The sequence below is a fragment of the Xiphophorus maculatus genome, chromosome 9, assembly GCF_002775205.1.
Source record: "Xiphophorus maculatus strain JP 163 A chromosome 9, X_maculatus-5.0-male, whole genome shotgun sequence".
Classification (NCBI taxonomy): Eukaryota; Metazoa; Chordata; class Actinopteri; order Cyprinodontiformes; family Poeciliidae; genus Xiphophorus; species Xiphophorus maculatus.
In genome coordinates this window covers 29,326,315-29,348,330 of record NC_036451.1, presented here as the reverse complement: position 1 = coordinate 29,348,330, position 22,016 = coordinate 29,326,315, and the positions used below count along the sequence as shown (strand labels likewise).

At 39.4% G+C, this 22,016-nt stretch overlaps 1 protein-coding gene across 1 annotated transcript in view; it reads right to left on the bottom strand.

Annotated features, from left to right (window-relative positions):
- Positions 1-6,693: 6,693 nt before the first annotated feature.
- Positions 6,694-22,016, bottom strand: part of LOC102235692 (cadherin-2-like) — a 99,952-nt gene continuing 84,629 nt past the window's right edge. Inside the window, exons 14-16 of the mRNA XM_023339447.1 lie at positions 19,936-20,075; positions 16,255-16,416; positions 6,694-9,210 (exon numbers count right to left, since the gene is read on the bottom strand). Of these exons, the coding sequence (XP_023195215.1) occupies positions 9,004-9,210; positions 16,255-16,416; positions 19,936-20,075 (509 nt within the window). The 3' untranslated portion in view covers positions 6,694-9,003. The remainder of the gene's footprint in view (positions 9,211-16,254; positions 16,417-19,935; positions 20,076-22,016) is intronic.

Genomic DNA, 22,016 nt, shown 5'->3' with positions numbered 1-22,016 from the left:
TGTTTTGTTACATGAGAGCTGCAGTTGAGAGTTCAAACAAGGCTTTATCTCAGTGAAATAAGTCAAAAATCTAGAATCTCAGAAAGGTAACCACAGAAACGATGGAGACAGTCCAATACATATCTGATCTGTTCTGGTAAAGATAGATTAAAGAATATCTGCCACATCTACAACAGTGCCAAAAATGGATTAAAATTTAACACAACTCTGTTCCTGGAGATTTGGTCCTTATAATGAAAGACTGTGCAGCTCGTGGTTTTTGTATCACTGGTAGAATCATAGATGCTGGGATAGTAAACATCCAACAATTTATCAAATGGCCAATAGGGATTTCAAATTTACAGAACTCTTTCAGTTATAGGTTTGCATCCATATAATACTGTTCATGTTTGTTTTTGCAACAAGAATCAAGATATCACTTTTAGTAATGGGATGAAAAGATAAAAAACATGCAAAAACATTTTAATTTGTGATCCAAATTAGACATTTACAAGGATTCAGGATATAAGCACAACCAAAGGAACATCACAAAAAAAAAAACAGTTTGTACAGATTTCAGCTTACAGTAAGTAGCCAGTTGGAAAATATCAGAGAACACTAAGGCAAATCATCTTCAGGAAACGTTGCCATTTCTGAGTGTAAATCACCGCAGCACGTGCAAAACTTGAACTGATGACACCCTTTATTGGTGATCAACTGTAAAATTTACACTCTGATTAAAACAAAACAAAAGATATATATACAAAAGATATAATCATTTTCAAACTTATTTGAAGAGAGAAAGATATAAAGCACGGTATCTTTCTAAGCTTCAGAATATCAAACTGCCAAAAAAGCTTTTTAATATATTTTTATTATTATGTGTGGATTCAATTTATCAACAATGTTTCCTGCTTTCATATGTTTTCCTTGCATAAATGGAAATTTCATAATTTAAGAAAGTAATCTTTTTCCTGTATGTTCCTCTTCATCCTAGAAGTAAGTTCATATTATACCATTTTCTAATTCTCCTTTAGAAAGACAAGTGAACATTTGAGTCAAACCAATACCATTTCTCTGCTTGTCTTAGAGTTACAGGGAGATTTTGGATCGAAATATCCTGGAAAACAAAACTGCTAAGATTCACAGGGGGCAGCTGTATCAAGAACTACAATTTGTTCCTGGTTTAGAGGTGGATTTGTTTTCCATGAAACAATTTTCAAACGTGTTTGAAGAGAAAAATCTGAGTAGCAGGAAATCAGCTGGTTTATGTGACCACTGAAGTGCAGCTATATGTGTGTGAAATGTTGGGGAAAATATACACTGCCTGTATCATACAGTATGGTGTCAGCAATTATATGGATGCTTATAAGGAAGTACTGATGTAGCATGACTTTAAGATGGCCAAGTTTTGTAATTAAATTTAATCTGGGTTTCTCCGCAGTGTCTCTGTTCATGGGATGGAGATTCTTCAAACACATAAGAATCATAAATTCTATGGAGTACCAAAACTGACGTAAAAGGAAAAAAAAAAACATAAAAATATATTTAGTTTTTTCTTGTCCTTACACATGAATTTCTGTCAAGAAATGTATATATTTTCTTTTTCTTTTTCCCTAAACATGCGTTTTGTCAAGAAATGTAGATATTTTGTTTGGAAAGACCAAACAATATACAAGCCCTCCTTCATTGTCATTGCTTCCTCTCCTTTTTCTACTTGTCCTTTTTCTGCTTCTCCGTGTGCATTTTTATGTTAATGAGGAGAGCTGCCTTCTATGTCCAGCTCCTCTACAGTACTATTGGCCAATAGAGCTTTGGAACCAACATCACTGCGTAAGACGTTGTGGGGCGTTTATGTCTTGTGCAGTTGCTCAGTGCCATCTTTACAGGTCACAGACCAAAACAAACGTTATCCCGGTGTTTTTATTGTATTACCGACCACAGTGAAGTTAGTTTCGAGTTCAATACTGGATATTCCAATATCCGCCGAGCAAGCGGTGTTTAGCTCAAGGTTGATCTGATTTATGAATGCTAATTTCGGCCAGCCGTTCTCAAGCTCCCTCCTCAAGTGCTCAGAGGTAGGTTAGGGACTGTCAACAAATTTCCAAACCAAACACCCCTGTCAAACAAATGTTAATAAATGCCTTGCCTTGTGACCAACTAATACAAAAAAGTGGTAATTTATGCTTTTACATGAGACACACTACCCTCTATTAAAATGTCAACTCATATTCAACATTTTAAATAATTTTAAAATATTTAAATAAATAAATATTTAAATAATTTTAATATTAAATAATATGTTTTCTTCAAACATATTGTGTGCCACATTGACATCAAAACTAGTGTGTAATTGTTGTACTAAACTGTATATATAAGGCACACGGATTTTTATTCCATTTAAGTCATTTTTTATTTTTGTTATCTATTTTTTTTGTTTAAATTTAGTATTTCTCTTCAATAGCTTCTAGGTCATGTGACCTATTGAGTCAAAATCTGTGTGAAATTGTTCAACCAGTCTGTACAGATGAGGTACGCTCATTTTCCCCCCATTTTAGACATTTAAAAAATTTTTACGTTATTTTATATTAAAAAATATGATTGGTGTTTAATAGCTCCATGTCATGTGACAATCAATCACTGACAATCAATCAAATTTCATCTTCATAGAACAATTCAGTAGCAAGGCATTTCAAAGTGCTTTATATCATCAAAAACACAAAGTCATGTTACATAGTCATATAACATTACATTAAGTTGTTAAATTCGTGATTGATTACGTTTCAAATACAACTCTAAACAGGTGGGTTTTTAGTTGAGATTCAAAGGAAGTCAGTGTTTCAGCTGTTTTACAGTTTTCTGAAAGTTTTTTCCAGATTTGCGGTGCATAGAAGCTGAATGCTGCTTCTTCTTGTTTGGTTCTGGTTCTGCTCTTCTTCCCCAGAACCAGAAGACCTGAGGGGTCTGGAAGGTTGATACAACAGCAGACCTTTAATGTATTGTGGTGCTAAGCCGTTCAGTGATTTATAAACTAACAGTCTATTCTCTGAGCTACAGGGAGCGACGGTAGGGACGGTAGAACTGGGTTTATGTGCTCTAACTTCCTGGTTTTAGTGAGAACGCAAGCTGCAGCGTTCTAGATCAACTGCAGCTGGATTTGTTAGACAGACCTGTGAAGACGCTGTTGCATAATCAATGCGACTAAAGATGAATGAGTGTCTCTAGATTTCGCTGAATCATAAGTCCTCTAATGTTCTTCAGGTGATAGAAGGCAGACTTTGTGACTGTCTTAATGTGGCTCTGGAGGTTCAGGTCAGAGTCCATCACTACTCCCAGGTTTCAGGCCTGATCGCTGGGTTTTAGTTGTAATAACTGAAGCTGTGCATTGACTCTAGATCTATAACTCTAGACTGTTCCTCTTTAGGTTCAGAGATAACTTCAATTTTGTTTCTGTTCAGCTGCAGAAAGATTTGGCACATCCACACATTTATCTGTTCTAAGCATTTATTCAGTGACTGGATGGGGTCAGAGTCACCAGGGTCTGGTAATGTAGAGCTGTTTATCGACAGGGAATAAAAAGGGTCAAATCGAATAAAAATGAGTGTACCTCATCTGTACAAATGTGTAGAACAATTTCACACAGATTTTGACTCAATAGGTCACATGACCTAGAAGCTATTGAAGAGAAATACTAAATTTAAACTAAAAAAGTAGGTAACAAAAAAAAAGGCTTGAAATGGAATACAAATGCGTATGCCTTATATATACAGTCTAGTACAACAATTACACACTGATTTCTAGTCAATGTGGCACACGATATTGAAGAAAACATTATATTATTTAATATTAAAATTATTTAAAATATTGAATTTGACAATAGAGGGTGGTGTGACTCATGTAAAAGCATGAATTACCACTTTTTTGTATCAGTTGGTCACAAGGCAAGTCATTTATTAACATTTGTTTGACAGGAATGTTTGGTTTGGAAATTTGTTGACAGTCCCTAAGTGAACCTCCGAGCGCTTGAGGAGGGAGCTTGAGTCGAAATTAGCGTTCATAAATCGGATCAACCTTGAGCTAAACACCACTTGCTTGGCGGATATTGGAATATCAAATATTGAACTCGAAACTAACTTCACTGCGTTTGGTAACACAATAAAAACACCAGGATAAAGTTTGTTTTGTTCTGTGACCTGTAAAGATGGCACAGAGCAACTGCGCAAGACGTAAACGCCCCACAACGTCTTACGCAGTGACATTGGTTCCAAAGCTCTATTGGCCAATAGTACTGTAGAGGAGCTGGACATAGAAGGCAGCTCTCCTCATTAACATAAAAATGCACACGGAGAAGCAGAAAAAGGACAAGCAGAAAAAGGAGAGGAAGCAATGACAATGAAGGAGGGCTTGTATAAGGAAAAGACGGAACAAAATATTTACTTTTCTTGACAAAAACGCATGTTTAGGGAAAATGAAAAAGAAAATATATACATTTCTTGACAGAAACTCGTGTAAGGAAGAGAAAAAACTAAATATATATTAATGCTTTTATTTCTTGTTATGTCAATTTTGGTCCTCCATAAAATTTGGTTGGTTTTGACTGAGCTGCTGATGTTCAAACAAATATCTTTCACTTAAATAACCCATGCAGAACTCCTTTAACATTTGCTCTTTAAATTTCACTTTTGAACCACATTTTTATTTTCTTAAATTGATGTTAGAACTCTAACTGATCTAGATTTTTAAAATATGTGATTATACGTAGGCTAGCAAACACACTGTTTTTCTTACTGTGTGACATTAAATCCGACTGTTTTAGGTCTGTTAGGTTTACCAAAAATATTTTCTATGTACTTAATAATGCAACATGTATATATACAGTGTATATATATATATATATATATATATATATATATATATACAGTACAGACCAAAAGTTTGGACACACCTTTTAATTCAATGAGTTTCCTTTATTTTCATGACTATTGACATTGTAGATTCACACTGAAGGCATCAAAACTATGAATAACACATGTGGAAATATGCACTAAACAAAAAAGTGTAAAACAACTGAAAATACCCCTTATATTCTAGTTTCTTCAAAGGAGCAACCTTTTGCTGTGACTACTGCTTTGCACACACTCTGCATTTTCTTGATGAGCTTCAACAGGTCGTCACCTGAAATGGTTTTCACTTCATAGCTGTGCCCTGTCAGGTTAATAAGTGGGATTTCTTGCCTTGTAAATAGTCATGAAAATAAAGAAAACCCATTGAATTAGAAGGTGTGTCCAAACTTTTGGTCTGTACTGTATATATATATATATATATATATATATATATATATATATATATATATATATATATATATATATATATATATATAGCAATATATGCATTTCTATGTGATACATGAAAGACGTATTATATAGTTTTGTTGTTTTTTTATTTCTTCAAAGGTAGAGGTCTACAAAAGCAGGAGACACTGCACAGCTTTCAATCTTCTAATTTCAAAAAGACTTGAAGTTCACACTATATAACCGCTGGGTTCCTCACTCAAAGACTGAGAATCACACACTTCACAGCTGTACTTACAGGATTTATCAACTCATCTGCAGCCTCACTGGGTCGTAATTTAACTGTAAATGAACAGTCATAACTTTGTAGACACTCCCATCTGGTGGTCGAGAATAATAATGACATTATGTAGCATGAGATGTTGGCGGTAACTCAACCTGTCCAGGATGTACCCCGCCTCTCGCCCAGAACGTTAGCTGGAGATAGGCACCAGCACCTCCCGACCCCACTAGGAACAAGGGTGTAAGAAAATGGATGGATGGATGGATGGATGGGCTGTTACTCAAGTTCTATACAACTGCCAAGAATTTTAAAACTGTATACATATAAATCAAAAGACTCAACATAAAAGAAAATTTAAGCATAACTTAGATTTTCAGCATAAAAAATCCTCCACAGCCTGTGGAAGAGAAACCATTTCAGAGTTAAAGGATAGACAGTCCTAGTAGCAGGTGGTGACTGAATTCTGTTCCACTACACTAGAAAATTAAATGCTGCAATTTAAAACACTTTAAGGTTAATTCAAAAATCAAATCAAAATGTGATTTTGATGGTGTGTTGACTGTATTATTTGTAATACTTTTCCTTTGAGAGTTTGGAACATTTATTTTTTTTCATGCTGTTGGAGGCTTTTGGAATGACTTAATGTTGGATTTTTTTCTAAATATGTTTTTATTTGCATCTTAACAGGCAACTATGAGGTTTGGACATGATACCAACAAATAAGTTTTGAATTTCAGATAAAATTTATTTTTTGGGAAATATATTTTTTAAGATTTCAATTCTTTAAATTAAGCTGCACTTAAAAACCCCTTTATATAAATTACTGCCACTCTTAATTTAAGAGCATATTTGTTTGCTCAGTATCTGAATTGTTTGATCTATTTAAATATAGCTGTACAGCTTTGGGTGTATTTTATTCTTAAATTTATATTCCTTACTTTTGTTGTCTACCTTTTCTTTTTCATCACTATATATATATATATATATATATATATATATATATATATATATATATATATATATATATATATATATATATATATATATATATATATATATAAGCAGGAGACACTGCACAGCTGTATATATATATATATATATATATATATATATATATATATATATATATATATATATATATATAAACACTCCGATTTGAAGTCGTGTTCCAATCTCTCTTTATCAGTGTTGCTGAGCAACACTTTAAATTTTTAGACGTCCAGGTCTGAAAATTTAAAAATATTTGTTTGACTGCAGCTGAAGTTGGTTGGGATTGGTTACCCTCACACTCTTGCAGACTCTAGTCTTCACCACATATCACATTAACAAGGTTTCAAGCCAACACATCCTGCCGACTGACTAAGACTACTGGACTGATGCTGATTTTTTTTCAACCATAAACCTGGGGTAAAATAAGGCAAAACAATCATACAGGGTCTGTCAGTCTCAGATTATTATGTCTTTGGATAATGTGGAAGTAAACCCAAGTGACAAAGTTCTGGGTTTTTTGGCTTATTTTGGTTATTTGTTAATATCTGAGTTAAATGGAGGCAAACCCTGTGTATGTATTTAAGGTGACACTTCAAACAATCCTCCTTTCCTTGACATCATGGAGAAATCACTAGAAAATCAGTTTTGATATCAGAAAGATTTGCAGTTTTCAGATGCCTGAAGGAGACACATTTATCTGTTCAAGCAAGAATAAAGACCATGGGAATGGTCAAAATTATGGGTTCTGTGCTCCAAAGATAAACAGGTAACAAGTATATTAAAAAGCCACTTAAGGAAAAAGTCACTATTCAAAAGACATCCCAAAAAGCCAGATTGGATTTTGCAAATGCACTCTGGGTCAAAGACCAACATTTCTGGAAAGGTGTGGTCTCATTAAACTAAGACAGTCTTAGTTTAATGAGACCACACCTTTCAGCCCTAATGAACATTATTAGACCGAGAAAGCCTGAGAACATTATCTCATTTGTGAAGTGCTGGGTTAGATGTGTGGGTGTTTTACTGCAGGGGGGAGTGGTGCACTTTGTAACATGAATGAAGGAAAGAACATTGTGTAAAAATATTGCAGCAACACCTGAAGACATAAGTAAGGGAGCTGAAGATTGGGACATTGTCCACTGGGGTCATCCAAGTGGACAATGTCCCAAGGCATGTTGCCAAATAAGTTGCAAAGTCACCAAAGGTCCCCAACGTCACTGCTTTGATGGTAATCCTATGGAAAATGCATAGGTATAGCAAGGTTTGGGTAAGCAGGGCAGTCTCCAAACCTGGTTCAGTTTGGAGTGTTGCCAATTCCTCTTTCTCTCTGGAGGAATGAGCAACACTTTGGAAAGGAAACATTTGACCCAAATCATACATTTTTAAGACACTATTTTCCCAAATCCTAAGAAAATTTCTATAAACTTCTGAGTCTATAGAAAGGTAAAAATCCACTAATTGTTCTGAGAACAGATATAATTTTGCTAATCCTATAACTGTCCTTCGTCTGTAAAGGCTTTATCTGCTTTGATGTCAAATAGTGAGACAAAAATGTGTTTGTGTCTGTCTATATGTTGTATAGAAATATCTTGGTGCAACTACTTTCACTCATATGCTGATGCTTTTTATCGTGCCATTAACAGATAAATACAAAAAGATTATGCTTTTAAATAGTGCCAGTACTAAAAAAAAAGGCAAAACAAAAACCCAACAGCAAATGAATATTATGTTGTCATGAATGACCCTGAATGTGTTTCCTTAGAGCTGTTAGGACACAGGGCTGCACAGTAAAGCCATGTTTTGCTGGTAGAATCATCCAAGACATCCCAAGTAGACTTTGTCCTTTAAATAATCTTTCCAGTGTGTCTTCATCGAAATGATTCACAGTCTCTGTCTTTCTCTCTGTCTCTCTTCCTCTGTCTCTCTCACGCACATCCATTCACAAGGGCACGCCCACACACACGCACACACACACAGACATAAATACAAATAATAAAGGGGGTTATTAATACACACACATTCATAATGGGATATGCCCCTGTAGTTGCTATTGCAAAACCCTAAGGAACTTTAAATCAACATAATAACTTGAACACAATCAAAAGAATGCACAAAAAGGCACATTTTACCCCAGTGTTGCTGTACTGTAAGACTCAAGTGTCAGCGAGTATTTGTAGTATGGCTGCCGGAGATCAGTCTTCACACATTTAGAAGCACAACAGCTAACTCTCAGATCCAGCCCATTGATGCTCATCAGTGGGAGGCCTCACTAGGCCGAGCGTCACCATCGTCCCTTGCTGTGATTGATGGCCCTTAAGAGGCAGCAGATCCTGGAAACAAGCTGGTCCTTTGAAATACGGAAGTGTTCAGCGAAAACCCAAATGTAATCCAATATTTTCTGTTTTAACCCACCCTTGCAGCAAGGACTGTAGGATGGGATCCATTATTGGAGGGCCAGTGATGCTAGTCATCTCCTCCACTGTACAGGTCGGCCAGCTTGCGGAAACGTGGCCCCCAGTCGCCGAGGTAATCGTAATCCTGGTCTCCACAGCTTGACGAAGAGTGCAGGGAGCTGAGGGAGCCGGCAGTGGAACTGCTCCCCTCATAGTCAAACACCAGCAGAGAGTCGTAAGGGGGAGCCGTGGGGTCATGGTCTGCAGCCTTAAGGCCCTGAAAAGAAAGAATCCACAAAGAAGTAAGGAAAAAGTGCATACAGGGTACTCAGTGTGTTGCTATGGAAATGGCTTTAGAGTAAGTTACCCCCTTTAGCAGGCGGAAGGAGACAGAAAAAGACTTGGCAGAGCAACAGAAAATACTAGTGATGTTACGTGATGTGCCGAGGCTTCGAGGCGTGTGTCGAGTAATGGAGGGGGTGTTTCCGTAAAGCGCGTATCGAGGCTTGCTTCATTTAGGGGAGGAGCCGAAAACGATGACGTCCGAAGCCTCGCTGCCTGGCTGTACCACGTGACTGTTTCGGGAAGTGGCTCAGATGTTGGCGCGGGGTTTGACAGCTTTAGAAACCCCACAGGCTCCATTCAAAATGTGGGTTGTTGTAGGCGAGTTGCGGTCAGTTGAGAGAGTGGATAGAGTTTTGATAGTTTGGATAGCAGAGTTTGGATAGTGGTTATTTAGTTTGAGACAGTTAGTTTGGTGTTTGGAGAGTTTAGGATAGATAGATAGATAGATAGATAGATAGATAGATAGATAGATAGATAGATAGATAGATAGATAGATAGATAGATAGATAGATAGATAGATAGATAGATAGATAGATAGATAGATAGATAGATAGATAGATAGATAGATAGATAGATAGATAGATAGATAGATAGATAGATAGATAGATAGATAGATAGATAGATAGATAGATAGATAGATAGATAGATAGATAGATAGATAGATAGATAGATAGATAGATAGATAGATAGATAGATAGATAGATAGATAGATAGGAGATTTAGGAGCGCGAGGACAGGATAGGAGTAGGATGGAGCCGGCGAGAAAGAGGAGGATTTCCCCTATGTGGGAACATTTTGATTTGATAAGCCCTAACAAGGTAAGGTGAACTGAACATTTGCAGATGCATTAGGTTTGCTTATGAAGAACTGTATTTTTCACTGTTTCTTATTTTCTGTAAAGGTGAGGTGTTTATTGTGCTCCAAGGAGTTGGGGTACAATAATAACACCTCATCCATGTAGTGTCAAAAAAGAGAAATCGTTTGAAACCAAAAACTGTGGAGAAATTGTTGTTTCTTAATAAAAATACATAAAATCATCCAAGTTACACAAGCATTAGCCTATTCACTACCCCCTCCCTAGTTCCACAAGCACTTTCACTGTCCTCTGCCTGATTAAGCCCAGGCCATTTTTCTAGAGTCACAGAAAAACATTATTACACAACATGCCATATCACATGACACTACTATTTTGGGAATAATTACACACAGAGGATACATTCAAACAATATTTTATTATACACATATGTGTATACATAATTTATGTAGACAAATGATTTCGTCCTATACCTTTTGTGAAGTCATTCCCAAGAGCCATAATAGACAAAAATTCAATGCATCACACGTATTAAGATACAGCTGGCTGTGATTATACACCTGGCCAGTAGGTGGTTTTGTGTGCACATGAAGCCTCAAGAAATGAACCCTTTCTCGAACCAGTTGGCTCAAGTGGTTCAATGCCTCATGAGGCTTCATCTCACCATCACTAGAAAATACAGTAAGTGGTTTTCACCAACAGCCTGATTCACATTCTTATACTATTTATACCTCCCTCACCTCCCAAGATTGTGACCAAATATATTGCTCAAAAAAATAAAGGGAACACTTAAACAACACAATATAACTCCAAGTAAATCAAACTTGGAGTTATATACTGTCCACTTAGGAAGCAACACTGATTGACAATCAATTTCACCTGCTGTTGTGCAAATGGAACTTTGTACAGAACAAAGTATTCAATGACAATATTTCTTTCATTCAGATCTAGGATGTGTTATTTGAGTGTTCCCTTTATTTTTTTGAGCAGTGTAGTATTATTAAAAATTTGCATTCTTTCATTTAATTGTAACAGTCGCTTGCCAAAGAGAGGAATGACTCCACGATGAGGTTTTCCCTTTAATTCACGAGGCTATTAAATTCCCCAGCCTGACACCTTGCCTGTTGTGTTGCTGCAGAAACACCAACTATCTGTAGCATGTTGATGATAGGAAGAAGAAGGTAGAAGAACGCGGGAGAGAGAAGAAAGAGGAAGCTAATGGAAACCGCTGCTAATGTTTGCAGAGGTTGAGGTGGGAGAATTAACTGGATTTTTTCGGGCGTGTTCTGCACAAGTAACCCTGCACACGGTGTGTGGAATATCTGCACAAGTATTCTGTAGTAAAAAGCACGGAGGAAAAACTGCGGCTGATCCAAGGATAACTGCGGCTGATCCGAGGTGCAAAATGATCATGTGTGTTCAAAATGGCTTCTTGTCACAGGGGATGTCTTTGAGTATTAACCTCAGCTGTACATCTGACAGCTAAACTACCACACATGTATGAACAATTATCAACCTGTCAACTTTTATTATATAAACCTAAACTCCATTGGGTCAGAATGAGATTTTCCATGTGCTGTTGAGCAAGCAACCAGAATATTACTGCATATAGAGGAGGATTAAAGTATTCCAATAGTTATACAATCATTTTGCTGTTAAGACTATTATAGATCCAGTGTTCATGCTTTCATACCAAAGCAGAGCAATAGAATATCAATCTAAAAGCATAACACCCCTTTTGACAAGTCATGTAGACTGACTGACACCCCCTGAAAGAAGCACTTTAGCAAACAACTTGGATTAGAACACCCACCCCACCCACAACCCAATACTTCAGCCACTACATATCGGCACATCAGTTCTACAGAAAAACATTCAAACGAGAAAGGCTTTAGCAGAGAAAATTTGGAGGGCTGTGTTGAGACAGACAGTAGGAGGAGCTGAGGGGGAAGAAGGGATTATGGAGGAGGACAGAAAAGAGGAGGATTTGGGTCAGGCTGGACAGATGCTGTCTCTATGTGTAGATTCAGCCGATTACCCTATTTGGACTGAAGTTAAGCCACCAGCACACATACATAGTTGCTTCAGGGACAGCATCTTGTCTTTGAATTTGTATGAGGACATAAAAAATGAGCTGGATCTTACCAGGTTTTCCAACATCAGACGAGCCCCCTACGACATATTACATTGTTTGTATTTATTTAAAAAAATAAAATAAACTCCACCCCATACTTCAATGGCTTATAGAACCATAAACAAATGTTTACTTAGTTTGGGACAATCTTCAGCTGTCAGACAGATAGTCTTCTATTTGACTCCGGAGTGCTCTGGTAATATGGAAACTGTCAGGGTTCCTGTGCATGTGAGTGCGAGTGATGCATCTTTTCCAGTGAAGATCTTGGTGGAGAACCTGGGCAGCCTACACAGGTGGAGCTCATTAGCCTCTTCAGAATGCTGGGAATAAAGGAGCGGCAGAGCCTTCACTCAGTGCTGGATGATTAATGTTTACCGGTAGTCTCTCTGGTAGTTACCTGTTACAAGCTGTTCACTATCTCCTGTGCATTTGCCAGAAGTTTTATAGTCCTTGTGTTTGCTGCCTCTAGGTTGTCTCCTTGGATTTCCAAGAAGAATCAATTCCGCTGTTTCTCCTCCTGTGGATCTTACCTGCAAGTTACCCGCCTGCCTGCTCTGCCGTTCCTCATTTCTCCACCTTACATCAGACCCCTGGCTCTCTGTGTAACCACCCTTCTCGCATTGGCCTAAGGATTCACCATCAACCACACAAGACCCTGGCCATCTTTTCCTTCATGCTTCACTCTGAATCATTCTAAAGTAAGCTCTCTCTTATTTAATTTCTGATCAATTGTTTCTGGCCACCATTAACTCCACTCTCATTTCAGATGTCACTGATCATGTGACCCTTTCCATCCTCCAGGAGGATCAGGATCTGTCAGTTGTTTATTTCTCTAAAAATAAAACCAATTCCTTATTTGGACTCTGATTCTGCATGTGGGTCAGAAGGTTAAAACCGAACATGTCAGAAACACCAGAACTGATTCACTAATTTCAATGTCCTAAGGTCCCAAACTAGCCTAAATCATCAACATTCTTTCTCTGTGCTTGACTGTAGTTATGGAGCGTTGGCACAGAAAGTTATGCATTATGGCCAGACACCTGTCCTGTGATTTCAGATGCTAGGATGCGATACCGGGTTCTCGCAGTAAGATTCTTGTCGACTTTTGTCCCGGTTTTCCCTTTACAACAATCTTAAGGAACCACTATTCTCAGGACATTCCTGTTGTGTGTTAAGAGTGACCTGGTTCACTCAGAATGTAGTCGGGAATACTCCAATTCAAAATCAGGGATATTCACCATGTTTTATTGTCTTGGTCTGATATCGCAACATGTGAGAGGACAAATGAGAATGTGACATGAAGCTAGGGCTGGGTGATGTTGCTGAAAAACATATCACAACTTAAGGCTTTTATATCAGTCAATATTGATAAATACGGGTTAATTCTTGTTTTAAATATCTGAAATACTGTCAAACTGGTGCTGTAACTTTTCTGTTTTATTAAAAGTTTCCTCTCCAGTTCTCATTTTCTCTTTTCTCTCCACACTGTTTTTTATTTATTATGAGGCACCATAATGAAACCTAAAACTGCTCCTGCACAAGTTACTCAACAGGTTGTTGCTAGGTAACCAAAGAGTTACTTAGCTACCTATGAGAGTTTGAGGACCTAAAGCTTTTCCTCTGCTTACATCCCCCAGAATGCTGTGTGATCCTGGATTGGAGTTCAATATACGAACAATGACCATGTTTCTATTGTAATACATATTGTTATTGTTTAATACAATTCAAAAATACTTTATTGATCCCAAAGGTCACAGGAAATTTCTTGTTTAACATCTAAATGTTGGCAAGTGAAACTGGTTTCTGTGTGGCCTCTTTGGTTTTGAAAATTGGCTTATAATTATATTTTTTTAAAAGTTTCTTTTTGGCCCTAGTGGCTTTTTTTGAGAGTAGTTAGACATGAAAGTGGGTAATGAGAGAGGGGGAAGACATGTTCAGGACGTGAAGTTGTGACACGGTGTGCTCTACCCCTGCGTCACCTCATCACCCCAACATTGCCTATTCTACAGTTCTCAAGTTATGTTTTCATCCAGCTGTCGTGAATTTTGAGCAAACATTTAAAGGGGCAGTATTACGTAAAATCAACTTTTTTGAGCTTTACATCATGCTATGTCATTCCCTCATCAAAGTTATATCTGGAGTGTTGTCTTGATTCTTTCATGCATGATTAAAGGACATGCATGTCCCATGGTAAGCATTCAGCTGCGCAAAATGCCTGGGTGAACCTAGCGCTGCCTTCAATGAGAAGCTCCTCCTCGGAGCTGCAGTTCCCAAGCTTCTGCCTCACAGAGCAGCCCTCCACTGTAACTCCCCGCTGAGCGTGCTGTGGTGGCGCAGGGGGTTAGCACGCCTCACATTTGGAGGCCTTAGACCCGCGGACGTCGCAGGTTCGACTCCCGGTCCCGACGACCTTTGCCGCTTGTACTCCTTCAAAAATGGCGCCGGCTCAGCTGGCTGCCTGCAGATGCAGCTCCCGTCGTGTGTGTGTTAATCTGTGTATAAAAAATTCTTGCTGTAACTGTGAAATAATTTCCCTGCTGGGATGTAAAGTAATTCTTCTTCTTCTCCTTCAAACTAGCCAGAAGCAATTGGCAAACATGTGGTGGAACTCAGCATCTGATCTCATCATAGGAGCTACTTCTCAGTGCAACGCTGATAAAAATGTTGTTAAAGTGTTAATAGAATAGCCATGTTTTGATGACTTCCAGAAGGCCGAGTTTCAAGGTGTTAAAGTACTTTTAAGTTGTATTTGATATATATAGTGATCTTATGACGAGGGTAAGATACCGTATTTTCCAGACTATAAGTCGCAGTTTTTTTCATAGTTTGGCCGGGGGTGCGACTTATACTCTGGAGCGACTTATGTGTGAAATTATTAACACATTATTACGGTATATCATATCACATGTTATTTTCACACTAAACCGCAAGAGGGCGCTCTAGGCCTGTGTTGATAATTTCAACATTGGCGGTAACTTATAAAAACAACTGAGAAGGGCGTAACAAAAATGGCACCAAAAAGAAAATCATATTCTGCAGATTACAATCTGCAAGTAGTAAAATATGGAGCCGAAAACGGTAATCGAGCAGCAGAAAGAAAGTTTTGAGTTAGCGAGAAACCTGTAAGGTACTGGCGAAAAGCGGAGGTTACTCTTACTGAAATGAAGAAAACAAAAAAAGCAAATCGTGGGCTAAAAGATAGGTGGCCACAGCTAGAGGAACAAGTTCGCACATGGGTGCTTAAACAACGTGCTGCCAGGAGAGGTTTGTCAACAGTGCAGTTGCGTCTCCACGCATAGGTATTTGCCAAGGAGATGAATATAAATGACTTTGCAGGAGCACCTTCTTGGTGTTATCGCTTCATGCAACACAATTGCCTCTCTATCAGAGAAAGGACAACGATGTCCCAAAGACTGCCAGCAGACTTCCAAGTCAAGGTCGACAGTTTCCGTGAGTTTCCCCCAAAAATGCGACTTATACTCCAGTGCGACTTATATATGTCTTTTCCTTCTTTATTATGCATTTTATAGCTGGTGCGACTTATATTCCAGAAAATACGGTAGTCACTTGATTGTACTATAAAATGGCACTATGTGCCTGGAAAATACAAAATACTGCCCCTTTAAAATGACGCAATTCAATCTCTTGGTTTGGAGTGCAGAGTGAGACTTAATCAGTTGTTGATGCTACACCTGGCTGTAATAAATAAGATGAAGAGGTTGCAAATTAGTATGAACCGCACATCTCATGGTGGAGGTTTAGACTGTGATCACTATGCCAGAACTTAAATGGCAAAAGTTTCTCAATCTCCTTGGAAGAGGAGAGATTGAAAAAGACTATTTTGCGGGGGTTTTTTTCAGAAAAGTCATAAACCACCTCTAGAGTGTAAAAACATTTTTGCAAAACTGAGGAAGTTATTTCAAATATTACTGTTTAAAATGCACATAAAAAAACATTGATGGAAACACTACTTCAGACAGTTTACCTCAACATGTGAATCATTACAAACTCTGAACCAAACGACGTACCTCATGGATGAAATCTCCTATATCTCCTGGTTGAGGGGCAGCAGAGCGGAGGGGGTACTGGTGGTCATGGTGGAGGGGCCTCTCGTCCAGACGTCTGATCCCCACTTTGACACACTCTGGCTCCAGAGAATCAGGCTGTTGCAGTTGGCTCAGGTCATAGTCCTAAATGCCCAATAAGAGTCAAATATCCACAGGCTAGGATTATACGACACACTTTCCTAAGCATTAAGTAACTGCAAATTTGCCCTCAAAACATGTTTTCTGGAAAAAGCATTTTTAAGGTCCTAACATTTACTTTAATGATCTTTAATCCTAGTTTAGGGGGATACCCTAAAAACTAAACAGCAACACCAATATCTCAGTTTAAGTACATAATCTGCTTACACTAAGAGCTTCATAGTCACAATAGTTTTGTTGTGGTGCAGTATTAAATTATAACCCATATGCTGTCTCAGTTTTTTCCTGCTGCTGGTAGTGCACTACGTTCATCACCCCATTATCTGACAGGCTGTCTGCATCCTATCATTTAACTTTACCCACAAATAATTGCTGTTGCAGTTTGTCAATGTTGTCGATTATAACAATCCCTTAATATCAATATTTTTAGTTGACAAATATGATTTTGTCTGACTTTCCTTCAAAATTGAACAGAACTATTGTCTTCTAAATTGTTGTGCGTGGAAAGACTCCTTGCAGTCTGCAGTAGTACGTCTCTATGTATGTGCCTTTTAAGCCAGTTGGGCTCGCCAACCGTTACTGGCTGGCTCTGTCTGCACATTAGTGCCAAATAAGATGGGTTACTAAATATTTCAAATTGTTAAAATGCAGAGGTGGCCCAGGCATGAAAGTACATCAACTTAAGCAGTAACAGATTAGAGGTTCTGAAAGTTTTTGTCACATAGCAGAAGACCAATGAAAATGTTATCCAAACTGAGACTACGCACCTATCTGGCCTGCTTTGGCTTTATGCTTATGTCCTCAATCCCACCAACATGCCTTCCATTGAGGAAGCTGAGCCTGGGGACTCTGGGTTGGGCTCTCCAATCTCTGGGGACGAGGTCGCCGAGGTGGTTAAAAAGCTCCTCGTTGGCAAGGCTCCGGGGGTGGATGAGATCCGCTCGGAGTTCCTTAAGGCTCTGGATGTTGTAGGGTTGTGTTGGCTGACGCGACCCTGCAATATCGCATGGACATCGGGGGCAGTTCCCCTGGATTGGCAGACTGGGGTGGTGGTCCCCTGTTCAAAAAGAGGGACCGGAGGGTGTGCTCCAAATATAGAGGGGTCACACTCTTAAGCCTCCCTGGCAAGGTCTATTCAGGGGTCCTGGAGAGGAGGATCCGTCGGATAGTCGAACCTCGGATTCAGGAAGAGCAGTGTGGTTTTGGTCCTGGTCGTGGAACACTGGACCAGCTCTACACCCTCGGCAGGGTCCTGGAGGGTGCATGGGAGTTCGCCAAACCGGTCTACATGTGTTTTGTGGACTTGGAGAAGGCGTTCGACCGTGTCCCTCAGGGAGCCCTGTGGGGGTTCTCCAGGAGTATAGGGTACCGGGCCCTTTGATACGGGCTGTCAGGTCCCTGTATTACCGGTGTCAGAGTCTGGTCCGCATTGCCGGCAGTAAGTCGGGCTCGCTTCGGGTGAGAGTTGGACTCCGCCAGGGCTGCCCTTTGTCTCCGATTCTGTTCATCACTTTCATGGACAGAATTTCTAGGCGCAGCCAAGGTGTTGAGGGGATCCGATTTGGTGGCCTTGGGATCTCATCTCTGCTTTTTGCAGACAATGTGGTCCTTTTGGCTTTATCAGGTTGTGATCTGCAGCTCTCGCTGGAGCGGTTCGCAGCTGAGTGTGAAGCGGCCGGGATGAGGATCAGTGCCTCCAAATCCGAGGCCATGGTCTTGAGCCGGAAAAGGGTAGAGTGCCTTCTCCGGGTCAGGGGGGGTGTCCTGCCCCAAGTGGAGGAGTTCAAGTATCTCGGGATCTTGTTCACGAATGGGGGAAGAAGGGAGCGGGAGATCGACAGGCGGATTGGCGCAGCGTCTGCCGTCAAGTGGGCGCTGTTCCGGTCCATTGTGGTGAAGAGAGAGCTGAGCCAAAAAGCAAAGCTCTCGATTTACCGGTCGATCTACGTTCCCACCCTCATCTATGGTCATGAGCTTTGGGTCATGACCGAAAGAACGAGATCGCGGATACAAGCGGCCGAAATGGGTTTTCTCCGTAGGGTGGCTGGGCTGTCCCTTAGAGATAGGGTCAGAAGCTCAGTCATCCGGGAGGGACTCAGAGTACAGCTGCTGCTCCTTCACATCGAGAGGAGCCAGTTGAGGTGGCTCGGGCCTGGGGATGCCTCCTGGACGCCTCCCTGGTGAGGTGTTCCGGGCACGTCCCACCGGGAGGAGGCCCCGGGGAAGACCCAGGGGCTGGAGGCACTATGTCTCTCGGCTGGCCTGGGAACGCCTCGGGATTCCCCCGGAAGAGCTGGAAGAAGTGGCCGGGGAGAGGGAAGTCTGGGCCTCCCTTCTGAAGCTGCTACCCCCCGCGACCCGATCCCGGATAAGCAGAAGAAGATGGATGGATGGACTCAGGTTTGAACAGCAATACATAATCTTTCAAAACAGAAAAATGTAGCTTTTGACTCAAGGTGGGAAAACAAGAACAGAGTTCTTCTAGCCTGGACATAACATGTTGCAAGAACTCAAATGCAGAATTTTAGACATCTTAGGTCTCTCCCACTGTATGATAGTTGTTGGACACCACACAAGAAACATGTTTTGCCCAGAATATGTGTCAAGAAGAAGCAGGAAGGAGTGGCGGTTCCTGATATGGGTGACATGCGCAACCGCCCAGGGTGGCTTGTGACATGGGCGTCTATTTTTAAAGATAAAAGAATGCAAGTGTATTAAAGTGAGTAAAAGTAAAATGGGTTGTTTTCTTTTCCAGGTTACACGCGACTACAAATGCTGAGTAGTCACACTTTTAGAGGTTTGCAGTGAGACTGATGTCATATATGTCTGGGAAAAATTAAAAATGTGTGCTGCGTGCCTTTAAATCTCACACATGCTCACTTAATTTCTGGCATGTGTGCTTGTAACTTGATAGAGTTAACGTAAATGAGCCACACCACCAGTCATAGACAAGTTCTTTTTTTGTTATATCAGTGTATTCCTTGCAAATATTGCATTTGCTTGGATAAAACATGTTTCTCAATAGAAGAGATTTATGGCTGAATCTACTATTATTGAGGGATGGAAGATTTTACATTGGAGTGTCCTTTCCATTCTGTCCTCATCCTGAAGGAGCTGTTTGTGGATGAAGTACGATGTCCGTGCATAATAAATTTGTTGTATGTGTGAGGGTTAGTGTTTCCCCAGCAGGAACGTAAAGCGGCTTAACTGAGAAGTTGTTTGGAAAGACAGACAAAATTGTTCTTCAACAGAGAGCAATTAATCCTGTTTCAAGATCCCCCTTTGTATTGCTCTTAAATCTTTGCTTTGGATGAAAGACTGCAAACTGTAGAAAGGCATGGTGTTTGTGTGTCAGCTGTAGAGCTTTCTGTTGTGTCTTTCTTTGAAAGTGAATAATTGATTTTAGGGAAAGGTAAAGTGGCATTTTAATCAGGATTATTAAGAAAAGTAATCTATTTTTGTGGACAATGTGTTTGTATGTGAGAGAGACATGCTAGTGTTTACCTGATCTTCTTCTCCACCTCCCTCCTCATCATATTTGAGGATGTTGTCTCGGACATCGTCCTCTGGGTCGATCAGAAGTTGCTTGGCCTGACGCTCTTTATCCCTCCTCTTCATCCACATCACAAAGAGGAGTACCAGCACTGCAAGGCAAGAAGGATGAGGAAACTATTAAATGTAAGAAACAAATCAATGTTTAGAGAACATATTTGGCTGTGGGGCAGGGTGCTGCTGTGCAATCTAAAGGTATTAAACTTCCTCAGAAACCCAGTAGCGAGAAAGAGAACAACAGAAAGCAGGAGAGTATTTTCATTTTAAGAATCTAATCCATAATATATCAGCTTGAAGTCTTAATGTTCTGCTAAAATTACTTTGTATTCAGCGTTTTATAAAACAAAAATCTCTGTGTGTTTTCCCTAGTATTTACATGTATTTTTTATCTATGCATTTAACATTTGGTAAAATAAAAAAATTCAAAATCTAACAGACTGCAGCAACTGTTCCTGAGCTCGAACTTGTTTCAATTTATATCTGGCCTGAACAACAACTGGAAATCAGGAAGATCTGAATTAATTGTGAATAACAATTCAAATCCAAATTATTGGCTTAAATATACATTTTCAAATCTGATTATTTTTGTAGGAATGGTTTACAGAATGGGGGCTGCACAGTGGCACAGTTGGTAGCACTGTTGCTGTGCAGCAAGAAGGTCCTGGGTTCCATTCCCGACCCGGGGTCTTTCTGCATGAAGTTTGCATGTTCTCCCTGTGCATGCTTGGGTTCTCTCCGGGTACTTCCTCCCACAGTCCAAAAACATGACTGTCAGGTGAATTGGCCTCTCTAAATTCTCCCTAGGTGCGAGTGTGTGTGTGCATGTTTGTTGGTCCTGTCTGTCTCTGTGTTGCCCTGCGACAGACTGGCAACCTGTCCAGGGTGTATCCTGCGACTCGTCTGGAACGTTCGCTGGAGATAGGCACCAGCACCCCTCCCGACCCCACAAGGGACAAGGGTGTTAGAAAATGGATGGATGGGTTTACAGAATGTACAAAATGAATAATATATATGTTTATAATAAATTGTTTAATTTTCAAGTCTAATTAAAATCCAGTTATTTTGTTCTACAATTTAATTCCATTCAATTCAATTTATTTAGTGCCAATTCACCCATGTAATCAATCTGTTCTAATCATATGTACGTTCCATATGATCCTACTTATCAAACAATGCAGTTAAGTTTAGTGTTCTCCTCCAATCTGTTACAAAATGTTTCCTGTTGAAGGAAATCTAGCAGATTGGATTGACTTGAAGAATTGGATTGTCCTGGATGAACATGCATGCATTGTGTTGTTGACAGTTTTGATATAGTTTTTCTTCTTTAGGATGGCACATTTCAAAATATATGAAACTCTCATGAAATAATGTAGCATCCCATGACACCACCCATGCACAAAATGTAACCTCCTAGTCACAAAATGTAACTAGGAGGCATTGACTCCATTAGTATGGTTTCACTGTTTCATCCAGCCAAGCTTCTGCTGATTAAAAATGACAAAGATGTAATGTTTAATAAAGCCAGTTTAAATGACTTAGTCCACAATCATTTACATCAAGGATGTCCAGGATGTAGACAAAAAAATGCACAAACTTGGTTTCCAGCTCAAGATTGGAGTTTTAAAACTTTTATAAAAGATTTTACAAAGAATTTTTCACTGCCTTTCAAAAAAGACAAATACAAATCTTCTGAAAGTAGAAGGTAAAACACTCTTTTTTTATTACCTTTTATCAACCTTTTTTTATAGTCATAGTTCATAGTATTTCAAACACCCAGTGATTTTTACTCAAGAAGAAACTTTGGTGGACCCATTTGGTAGGCTAAAGTAAGATTAAGTAAGAAGATTTTTGGAAGAATGAGTGGCCCGTTCTTTAATCCCTCTGCTTCTTGCCAAGAATACAATACACCACGGAAAAATCCAGACAAAGGTAGCAGATGACAATCAGCATTTAGGACTGTGCAGATTTATATTTGAATACGTACAATGATTTGCAGCTATATTTTCTACAGAAATTGGACTTCCTTGTTTAAT